General features: G+C 49.5%; 1 protein-coding gene across 3 annotated transcripts in view; it reads right to left on the reverse strand.

The window, feature by feature from the left end:
* Nucleotides 1–9,833, reverse strand: part of PPP2R2D (protein phosphatase 2 regulatory subunit Bdelta) — a 46,417-nt gene extending 36,584 nt beyond the window's left edge. The window contains exons 1-2 of one of the 3 annotated variants that reach the window (XM_036735734.1): nucleotides 9,801–9,833; nucleotides 9,507–9,617 (exon numbers count right to left, since the gene is read on the reverse strand). In XM_036735734.1, the coding sequence (XP_036591629.1) occupies nucleotides 9,507–9,617; nucleotides 9,801–9,807 (118 nt within the window). In that variant the 5' untranslated portion in view covers nucleotides 9,808–9,833. Of the gene's footprint in view, nucleotides 1–9,040; nucleotides 9,258–9,506; nucleotides 9,618–9,800 lie in introns of those variants that run through there. The other 2 variants (XM_036735735.1, XM_036735733.1) reach the window with 2 other exon arrangements.
* Between the last annotated feature and the right edge of the window lie 1,753 nt (nucleotides 9,834–11,586).

An 11,586-nucleotide genomic window follows, 5' to 3' on the forward strand; every position in this document is an offset into this window, starting at 1 on the left:
AGACCACAGCACAGACCAGGAAAGCAGTGACCACGCTCCTCCCCAGATCTCACCACCTAGGAAGCACCAAAAGCTTTTAGATCCCAGAACTAGCTCTGAAAATAGCAGCACAAAAAAGCTTGAAACTTGGGGCAATGCCTCCCTATCCCAAGGTGAACAGAACCCAACTTTAACATAAAGTTCAAAGTCAAGACAGGCTGGAAAATGAGCAAACAACCAAAAAAGAATCTGACCGTAAAAGGCTACCATGGTGGCAAAGATGCCCAAGACTTAAACTTAGATGACAACAAAGTGAAAACAGCCACAAGCAAAGCCTCAAAGAAAAATGCTAATTGGTCCCAAGCCCAATAAAAATTCCTGGAAGAGTTAAATAAAGAGATAAGAGTGACAGAAGGAAAAACTGGGAAAAGAAATGAGAGCAATTCAAGAAAATTACGAAGAGAGGATTAACAGCTTGTTAGAACAGGCACAAAAGTATACTGAAGAAAATACCACCTTAAAAAAGAGAATTGGCCTAATGGTAAAAGAGGGATAAAAATTCACTGAAGAAAATAACTCCTTAAAAATTAAAATTGGACAACTGGGAATTCATGACTCCAAAACAAAGTCAAAAGAATAAAAAAATAAAGGAAAATGTGAATTATCTTATCAGAAGAACTGACCTGGAAAAAAAAACAAGGAGAGATTACTTAAGGATTTTTGTACTAGCTAAAATCCAAGATGAAAGAAGGAGCCTAGGCATCCTATTTCAAGAAATTATCAAGCCATATTGCCCCAATATCTTAGCTCTATTAGGTAAAATAAAAATTAAAAGAATCCACCATCACCTTCTGAAAGGGATCCCAAAATGAAAACTCCCCAGGAGTATTATAGCCAAATTCCAGAACTCCCGGAACAGGGAGAAAATATTTCAAATAGTTAGAAAGAAGCAATTCAAATATTGTGGAGCCACAGTCAAGACTACTCAAGATTTTGCAGCTTTCACATTAAAGGAGCAGAGGGCTTGGAATATGAAATTCCAGAAGGCAAAGGAGCTAGGATTACAACCAAGAATAACCTACCCAGCAAAACTGAGTATAATCCTTTAGGGGGGAAAAAAAAGGACATTTAATGAAATAGCATTCCTGATGAGAAGACCAGAGCTGAATAGAAAATTTCATATTCAAACACAAGACTGAAGAAAAATATAAAAAGGTAAACATGAAAGAGTAATCAGAAGGCTCTCAAAGCTAAACTGTTTACATTCCTATATGGAAAGATGAGGCACGTAACTCCGAACAACTTTAACATTAGTAAGGCAGTTAGAAGGAGTATACATAGACGGAAGGCACAGATGTGAATTGATTATGTTGGGATGATCTCAAAAAATGGAGGGAGGTGAGAAAAAGGAATGCACCGGCAGAAGGGGGAAGGGAGAGGGAGAATGGGGAAAATTTCTCACATAAAAGGGGTAGACAAGGAAGAACTTTTATAATGGAGGGGGAAATGGGGAGGGTGGCAGCGCTTGAACCTCACTCATAGGAACTGGTTCAAAGAGGAAAGGATACACACATGCACACACACACACACACACACACACACACACACACACACAGACTCAGGTACAGAAATCTATCTTACTCAACAACAAAATAGGAGGGGAAAGGGACAAGAGAGGGGGAGGATAAAAGGGAAGGTGGATCAAGGGGAGGCAGTGGGCAGAGGCAAAGGATTCTTCTGAGGACAGACAGGATAAAAAGAGAAGAAGAAAGAGAATAATAACGATAACTACGAGCGTGAATGGGACGAGCTCACCCATAAAAAGAAGCAAAAACAAAAACGGATTAGAAACCAGAATCCAACATGTTGTTTCTGAGACACACTTGAATCAGAAAGACACATGGAGTTAAAATAAAGGGCTTCAGCGGAAGCAAAAAAGGCAGAGGTACTGATCTTGGGCTCAAAGTAAAAGCAAAACCAGACCTAATTAAATAACATAATCAGGGAAATGACATTTTGCTAAAAGAAACCACAGACAATGAATATGAGAAAATGTTATGGGCAGCCTTGTCTGATAAAGGCCCCACCTCAGACGTAGAGAACTGGGTCAAATTTATAAGAATCAAAGCAATTGATAAATGGTCAAAGGATACGAACAGGCAGTTTTCTGAAAGAGAAATCAAAGCTATCTATGTTCATGAAAAGATGCTCTCAGTCATTGGTGATTAAAGAAATGCAAATGCAAACAAGTCTGAGGCACCACTTCACATCTGTCAGAAATGACAAATGCTGGAGGGGGGTGAGGGAAAATCGAGACACTAGTGAACTTCTGGTGGAGTTGTGAACTGGCCCAACTATTCTGGAGAACAGTGAGGAACTGTGCTCAAAGGGCTACCAAACCTGCATACCCACTGATGCAGCAACACTACTAGGTCTGAATCCCAAAGAGATCAAAGTAAAGAGGACCCATATGTACAAAGATACTGAAAGCTCTTTCTGTTGTGGCCAAGAATTGGAAACTGAGAGGATGCTCATCAATTGGGGAACAGCTGAACAAGTTGTGCTATGTGATTATGAGAGAATATTACTGGCTATAAGAAACCACAAAGCGGGTGGTTTCAGAAAAAATAAGGCAAGCTCTGTCTCAACAGATGCAAAGAGAAATCACTCAATCCACTTCCAGAGAGGGAGAGCGAGAGCTGAGGAGCTCTGAGTGCAAATGGAGGTGTCATTTTCTCACTTTTTTCATGATGTGGCTAATACGAAAATGTGTTTTGCATGATTTCACATGTACAGGCATATCTCATAGATGTTGTGGGTTCAGTTCCAGACCACCTCAATAAAGTCATTATCATAATAAAGCACCAATTTTTTGGTTTCCCAGTGCATATGAAGTTATGTTTACACTATACTGTAGTTTACTAAGTGTATAACAGTATTATGTCAAAAAAAATGTACATACCTTAATCAAAAAATGCTTTGTTGCCAAAAAAAAAAAATTGCTAACCATCACCTGTGCCTCCAGCAAGCTGAAATCTTTAAGCTGGCAGAGGGTCTTGCCTCAACGTCCATGGCTGCTGACTGACCAGGGTGGGGCTTGCCGTGGCAATTTCTTGTAGTAAGAACAATGCAGTTTGCCACATTTGATTTAAGCTTCCTTTCACTTGAACACTTAGAGGCCACGGCAGAGTTATTAATTGGCCTAATTTCAATACACAGATCGCTAGACTCCTCCTTCCAGACTTCAAAACCAGCCTCAGACACTTACCAGCGGCACGACGCTGGGCATTCACCCTGTTTCCCTCGATTTCCTCATCAGTGAAATGAGCTGGAGAAGGAAATGGCGAACCCCTGCAAGTGTCTTTGCCAAGAAAACCCCACAAAGTGGTCACGAAGAGTGGGACATAACTGACAAATGACTAAACAACAAAATTTAAATATTGTGTTCAGGGAATAGAGGCCTGGGAGAGGGAGAGATATGGGGAACGGCCTGCTGGTTTAGCAGTCAGAACAAACACAACATTTATCAATTAAGGTCCCACACTATCTTACATGGGCCCAGTTCAGGGTGCTCCAGAATAATTACAACAGAAACATCAAAGATCACTGATCCCAGATTATCCTGTCTGATATAATAACAATGAAAACTTCGGAATATTTAGAGAATTACCCAAATGTGGCACACACACACAGCACGAGAGCGCTGCTGGAAAGATGGGTCCGATAGACTTGCTTGTGGCTGCTGCCAAACCTCCGATGTGTAAAAGCCATGTTGTCTGCGAAGCACAATAAAATGAGATACACCTGCACAATCGGTATCATTCTGCTTGCCTTCTCAGCGGGTGGAGAGAGAATTGGCAACTCAAAAAGGCAGCTTAGAGTAAACAAATGATCAATTTGTAAAGATTTAATAAATGCAGCTGATCTAGTGTCTAGGAAGCTGACCAACCAATAGATGGCGGTCAAGGAAGTGACGACGTATCTCTAGACTGAAAATTCAATTACAAATATAGCTAATAAGTTCCACATAATGTAGTTCAGGTATAAGACTAGGGTTTTGATAAAGACCAGATTTTCTGGAGATGTGTTGACTCTGTTCCAAAGAACAGAAAAAAAAGAATAAAGTCACAGAGTGTTACAGTAGTAAGGAAACCTTGAAAGCCATTTGCCTACTGAAAAGCCTCTATTTCTCTGTATAGCAAATACAGCACTTTGCAAAGTATCTGATAAAAATATACCAAGTGATCAGAAAGCAGCAGCAAAAGTTCCTCTTAAACCACTAATAACCACCTATTTGGGCAGAACTAACTCTACTTAATTTGCTACAGAAATGTTTCTCTATTCTTTAAGGTTTTTGGTGGAGTCAAAACCAAGCCAAACAAACAAAAAAGCCCAAAGAGAAACACATAAACAGCCAATTTGGTGTTATCTGTGACTGGAATGGGGTGAACCCACTGGACTCCAGACCCTGGGCAGGTGGCTGTTTCCTCAGTTTCCTCCTATGTAAAGTGAGGCTAACCCCTGTAGCCCCACCTTACTGGAATACTGGAAGGATCACACATGACAGCATGTATGGAAAGGAATCTGAACATCTTAATGTGGGGTCTAGGTATCTGCCATTATTATCCCTCCCATCTCCTGGGGCACAGAACGACCCCACGAACCAATCTTATTAAATGCCTCACCTATGCCTACAATTACGCAAGGAATTCGGGCAAACACAAAATGGGCATAAAAGATGGGGCCCTGCCCTCAGGGAGCCTGAAGTTTCCAGGAGCCTTTAGGGCCTTGTGGGGGCAGGGGGGTCTCACATGAAGTCCAATTTTCTTGGGTCACTGACAGATGAACCTGCAAGCTCCCCTGGTTGGATGATAAATCCCCAAACCCAGCAGCTCTCCCCATCCCAAGTTTTCTATAGTTGCTTGAAGACCCTTCAGAGGCAGCACGCAGCACGGATCTAGTGCCTGCTGTGACAGCACCGTGCCAGGTAATGGGGGTACAACCTTTGCCCCCCCTCCCCCGGAATTCCTAGGCTAGTCCTTGGAAAATCAATCTCCTGCCCTCTAACTCCATCCATTGAATGTCATTCTGTTTCTGGGAAGAGAGAATAACATCCCTCCCCCTGGGGGTTCCCCACATACTAGAGGATTGGAAACCAGCCACTAGATCTTTCCGTCTTCTTCCTGCCTTCCTCTTGTCAACAACACTCCCGCTCTCCCTCCTTCCTTCCTTCTAACTGGCTGGAGAAGACGGACAGCACCCACTAATAATTGGAGACCAGCAAACAGGCTTATCTGGGCATCAGGGTCGCCGGCCTTGGTGGGTGGGAACCACAAGGCCCGATCTGGGAGTCAAAAGACCTGGACTCGGGTTTGGACTCTGACAATGTTTTCAATTATAGTACCCTAGGCAGAACACTAAACTGTCCATTTCTCCATCTGTAAAATGGAGCTATGCATAGCAACTGACATCACAAGTTTGTCAGGAAGAAAGTACTTTTTAACTATAACCACGTGAATGTGAGTTATTGTGAAGGGGGTAAAGAGAACTAAGAAATTGCTCTGTGCCATGGAAGAGACCAGTCGGGGGGGGGTCAGCGTGACTAGGGTGAGATTCAGTGGAATACAGAGGCCAGAGCCTGGCAGTGTTCAGGCCTGACCCATGCCCAGATCAGTCACTAGCTTCCTCCTAGAACTCTTTCCAAAGAACACATATCAACCATTCAAAAACATTTCTTCAGCACCTACTATGTTCCAGGTCCAGCCTTCACTGAGCCTGGTTCTTTCCAAGGGAGGAGGAAAAGACGAGGGGCTTTGCCATTCCTGGGGAGCCTAAAATCTCCCTTCCAAGTGTGGACAAATAAAATTTGTACAAAAACGGAAAAGAAGGGGGCAGGAGAAGGGGAAACAACAAATCACTGCCAGAATCTTTGAAGATGCCTTCCGAAGAGTCTGCAGCTGAAGCATCTAAGAGAGCCCAAGACCTAAACCTGAACCTACAAAAACTGAACATAGTGTGTCAAGGTGCCCACTCCATGAGAAACTGTCACCGATGGACTCAACAAAAGGAGAGATCCTAGACCCCATTTCTTAGTGCTAGGGAACTCCAGGCGAGGTAGCTCCCTCTGCCAACACAGCACCTTCTCTGAGGACAGCTGCCTACAGTAGTAGCTAAAATGAACGCTAAAACATAGGAGCAGTTAGGTGGCAAAATGGTTAGAGCCCCAGGCCTGGAACAAGAGGACTCATTTTCCTGAGCTCAACTCTGACCTGAGGCATTTATTAGCTGTGTGACCCTGGGCAAGTCACTTAGCTCTGTTTGCCTCAGTTTCCTCACCTATAAGATGAGCTGGAGAAGGAAAAGGCAAACCTCTCCAGCATCTTTGCCAAGAAAACGTCAAGAGGAATCACAAGAGTAGGACACAATTGAAACAACTGAGTAACAGCAAAAACAGTTAAATAATGAATATTCAATTGCCTGACTAAGAGCAGCCCCCTAGATTTCTGAATGAAGAAATACAAACCCCACAGAGAAGAAACCAACATGTCTCCCCAAACGACAAGAAGCCAACTTCTCCTCTGGCCACCTCCACCACATCCTGGCAGGGCAAAGGACCCTCTCCATGCTCGAAGCCCAGGATTCTTCACTTGAGGTCTAATCCCTAGCCTCAAATAGTCTATGTTCAACATATGCCAACAAATTAATGCAGTTATTAGTAATAACGAGGCCTATAAACAGTATCCTGAAGCTGATTCTTACTAAGAAGTTTCCTTCTAAACTCAAAATACATGGGCCTGCTAGATAGAAGGGTGACTAAATTTACTAGAAAGTCTGCAGACAGGCTGGCTTTCTCCAATGATGGTTTGTATTAAATATCTCTGACAATTAAATTGTGAAATTCAAGTTAAAGATAAGAACCCAAATGGAAATCTTTCAAAGAATCAGAACCTCTTCCGTGTCCAACAAAATTAGTAAAGTGAGGTTATGATATCATGAAATGCCAAACTTTCATTAGTTGAAAAGTACCAACAAGTTTTGTTTTTTTAAGACAATTCAGCAATAAATGAACTTGCAAACGTTTCTAGCCCCCTGAAATGGACTAGCAACGTTGATCCCCAAGTTCTCTGCCAAGAGGTGTTGACTTCCTATCTCCTCCCACCCCTTTCCTAAGGTTTCTCTCAATATACTAAGATCACCACCTGGAAAATCAGGCAGTTTAGCTCAAGAGGGAATTACTGAAAATATGCCACAAATGTGCAGGTACTCTGGGCCAGCGGTACTTGTTATGGCTTTCATCCAAATTGGGTCTAAAGATGGGGCTCTCCTATCATTTAATGTCTTACTGGCTTGAAACCAAAGTTTTCCCAAGAAAGTTTACTAAATGCAGGTGGATAATTGGGGAAAAAGATTCAAAATTCCACATGTCACAAGATAAAATAGCCCACATACTCTCAGCTTTTTAAAGAGATGCAAAACTAGGGAACAGCATTTCCCCAAAGCCAGTCAATCTGGAAGTCCAATGTGGCCACGGAGGTTACAAGGCCCAAGCAGGACAAGTGTGATTCACCTTCTGGGGCCCTTTCCAGTCTGGTTTCACCTTCTGGCGTCTGTATCTATGTGAATGAATGTTCAGTCCTTTCTCTTCCGACTGATTCTTCAAGTACTGTGAATACTGATCTGAGATGGAGATGCTTCCTTAATCAAACTTAGATTGAAATGGGGGAACTTCCCAATTATTATTAATAGACTGTCATTTTGAGAAGCACTTCAAAAGTGAAGACATACTCTTTATATGGATTGAAAGCCTCTAGAAAAATACCTTCTCACCCCTAAAAGTGAAATCGTATGAGCTCAGAACCAAGCACCCTCAGAGGCTGCAGTGGGGACTACCTGGCACCAGAATACCTGTGTGCTTTAATGACCTTGGAAGGCCACATTACGTAACAAGGGCTTTTCATCCTTCCACTACATGGAACACATTCTCTATCACCCTGAAACTGTGATGTTGATCAAGGGAGCTTTGGGGCTGGAGCCAACCTTCCTCCAGTCACGGTAGGCAGCCTGTTGTCCAAATGAATGTCACTCCTAGCAAGTTTTCGTGAGACCATGAAATCAGTGACAAAAACTGAGCCAACGTTCAATCTGAATCGGAGACCACAGATCTCCCTCACCCCGGGCGGCTACACTGGCTGGAGCACACCTTCCTAGGGGGCAGACGGGAGGGAACTAGGAGTGGCAGAAAAGACCAAGCAAGTTCTTGTCTTTGGCTGCACAGTCAGTATCCCACAGGGCTCAATGGGAATCCGAGTGTAGGAGCCAAAGTTTCAGAAAGGGGAGGGAACAGAGAGACACAGACAGCCGGGAGAGGAAGGGAGAGGGAAAGAGAGGGAAAGGGAGAGAGGGGTAGGAGTGCCATGGGATACAGTTCCAGAGACGGAGGCCAGTCCCAGGTTAGGGTCACTGATGGCTGAGGGTCGATCTGGGCATTTCACGGCCATGGGCCTGGAAGCCCGATGTGCCTTCCATGAACCTGGATGCTCCCTCCCCCTTCTCTGCTTTCCAACAGAGCCAAGTCCATGCCACATCATGGATGACGGTGGCACCAAAGGAATTCCCACTAGCCCTTCACCCTTGCGGAGCTCCGCTGGCAGAAGAGGGGAAAACAAAGAAGAATCTTTTCCTTTTCCACTGAGCGTGGCAGCATGGCACCTGCGGTCATCCATCCGCCCGCTCCTCCGTGCTTTTAAAGAATACTGCCGCGATCTTCACGAAACGCATGGTTTTTGCCCAGACCTCCTCCTCCATTCCCAATCCGGACCCCTGAGCCCCCTCCACCTCTAGGGCCTCGCTGCAGGGGACAGCCTCTCCCCCATCAGGAGACCCTCCTGCCCCGCCGGGGCCTCGCACTTCTCCCCCGGCCCCAGCCCGCGTCGGGCTCTTCTCCAGACTCTGCCCCTCCATCCCCAGCTCCTGGATCCCGCCGGTTCTGCCCCTGCCTCTAACACCCCGGGGCCTCGGCTCTCAGCGTCTACTTCTCTCTACGGCCCTAAGGCCAGCTCACCGAGTGACCGGCGCGGAGGCTGTCCGCAGCCTTCACCCCCGCTGACCTCTGCCACCTGCGGCCGCTGACCAGGGGAGCCCACTGCTTTTCTCCCAATGACCTCGCCCTGGGGGTGTCCCGGCCTCCGTGCTGCGCTCCCCTGCCCCCACCCCAGCCACAGTCCATGGGAGCCCCCGAGGCGCGAGCGGTGAGCACTTAAAGAGGCTCGTGAGCGATCGCGGCTGAAACCGCACGCCCCCGCCCCCTAAGAGCCGAAGCACCCACCGCAGCCCCTCGGTCGGCGTGGGGGCTGGGGCCGGGCGGGGAGAGCCGGCCGCGCGCTGGTCCGGTCCGGATCCTCCCGGCCCGGCCTCTGGGGGGGCTCCAATCCCGGGGAGGGCGACCGCAGCGCTGTGTCCGGGCGCGCTGACCCCGGGGCGCGGCCCGGGGTGCGGGGTCGGAGGCACCGCCCCGGGGACGCCCTTACCTTCGGCCACGTCCTCGTCGATGGCGCCCTTCACCTGCGAGAAGCACCACTGCACGTCGCTGCCGCCCATCGCTGCCGGGCCGCCGCCCACGCCGCCGCCGCCGCCGGCTCCTGCAACGAGCGCACGGGTCGGGTCAGCGCGGCCCCGGGGGACTGGGAGCGGGGTTGCGCGAGGGTCACGGGCGGGGGTCACGGTGGGGGCGGGGGGGATGGGGAGGGGGAAGGCCCGGGGAGGCGGGGAGGGTGGGGAGGACGCCGGGCGGGGGCGGGGGCGGGGGGCGGACGGCGCCTCACCTGCCATGGCTGCCGGGCCGGGCCCGGAGTGCGCGGCGAGTCGGGGCCGGGGCCGGGGCGGGCCGGGGTGGGCGGCGGCGGCGGGGCCCTGGCTGGGCTCCTGCAGCTCCGCCCGCGCCTCTGCCGCCGCCGCGGACCGAGCGCCGCCTCCCCCAGCAAAATGGCGCCCCGAGCCGGCGCCCGGATCGATGGCGTCACCGCCCTCCGCCCGAGGCCCCGCCCCCGAGAGGCCCCGCCCCCGAGCCCTCCTCCAGAGGCTGCGCTCCATACGCTAACCAGAGGCCACGCCCCGACGCCGGCTCCGAGGCCTCTCCCTATACGCTGTCTCGAGGCCCCGCCCCCGAGCCCGCCTCCCGATGCTCCGCTCCCTACGGCGCCAGCGGCCCGTGGCCACGCCCCCTCCAGACCCCGCCCCTGACACCTGCTCGGAAGCCTCCGCTCCCCTCCGCCCCCGCCCCCGCCCCCGAGGCCCAGCCCCGGTCTCCTCCCCAGGCCGCAACAGCGGCGGGGGCCGCGCGCTCCCCCCACCCCAAATCAAGGCTTCCTTTCCAGACCCCACCTCCGAGTCCCCCTCCCCTTCCCGCCCTGGGCCCCGCCTGCCCTGGTTGAAGGGGGAGGAGCCTCGGCTCAGGGAGGGGCGGAGAGGAGGAGAGAGATGAGGAGGGGCGGGGAGGGGGCGTGTGGGAGGAGGGAGTGGGAGGGGGAGGGAAGGGGCAGAGGAGGGGGAGCAGGAAGAGGTAAGGGGAGGGGGAGGAGGTGTGGGGGAGGAGGTGTGGGGGAGGAGGAGGGAAGGGGAGGAAGCGGTTAGGGGAGGGGGTGTGAGGGAGGAGGAGGGAAGGGACAGAGATGGGGTGAGGGGAGGGCAGAGGAGGGGGAAGGAGAAGAGAGGAGAGGGCAGCGCAGCTGCGGCACCTCCGCAGGCAAAGAGATGCAAAGGATCTTGGAGGTCTTCGAATCCATTTCACAGATGGGGAAACTGAGGCTGTGGGGGGAAGCTCAGGGCTGAGGTAGGATTCTTGTCCTGCAGATGGAGTCTGTGCTGGGGGCTCTCGCAGCTCTCTTCTGCTCCCTCCCTTCCCCTCTCCCCCTCTGGACTGAGGGTCTCCGACTGGGAGCAGGACCCTAGAGGAACGTGGGAAACAAGGGGTCTCCCTCTGAATACAGGAGAATCCCAGAATCTCAAAGCTGGATATTCATGACCTATAATTTCATCCCTATGGGGAACTTTCTTATGGAAACTCTCTCCCCCGATGCTGATCGATAACTTAGAGTTGCCAAGACCACACAAAGATGAGGTGATTTGTCCGAGGTAGACTTTGCGTTTTAAAGGCAGAACTTGAACCCGGAGCCCTTCTTGGCTTCAAGGTCCCCTCTATTCGTCACATATGTGAGGCCGTTGAAAACTTTAACACCCCTACATAAATGTCAAGGTTGCTATTTTGGAAGGTATTTTGTCCTTGTGTGGCCTTTCAGTCTTGTCTGACGTTTTGGGACCCCATTTGGAATTTTCTTGGCAAAGGTACTATGGTGGTCTGCCATTTCCTTCTCCAGTTCATTTTACAGATGAGGAAACTGAGGCAAACAGGGTTAAGTGACTTGCCCAGGGTCACACAGCTAGTTAGTGTCTGAGGCTGGCTTCACAGTTTCCCAAAGACAAAACGAGCTGCTTGCCCAAAGCTCAAGGAACCCCTTGTCCATATATGGTATCTAAGACACAGCCAAATCTCTTACTTGGAAGGAACCCCAGTGTCATGTGGTCTCACCTGCACCTGAACACAGCCTGAAT

The sequence above is a fragment of the Trichosurus vulpecula genome, chromosome 8 (genome assembly GCF_011100635.1).
Source record: "Trichosurus vulpecula isolate mTriVul1 chromosome 8, mTriVul1.pri, whole genome shotgun sequence".
NCBI classification, from domain to species: domain Eukaryota; kingdom Metazoa; phylum Chordata; class Mammalia; order Diprotodontia; family Phalangeridae; genus Trichosurus; species Trichosurus vulpecula.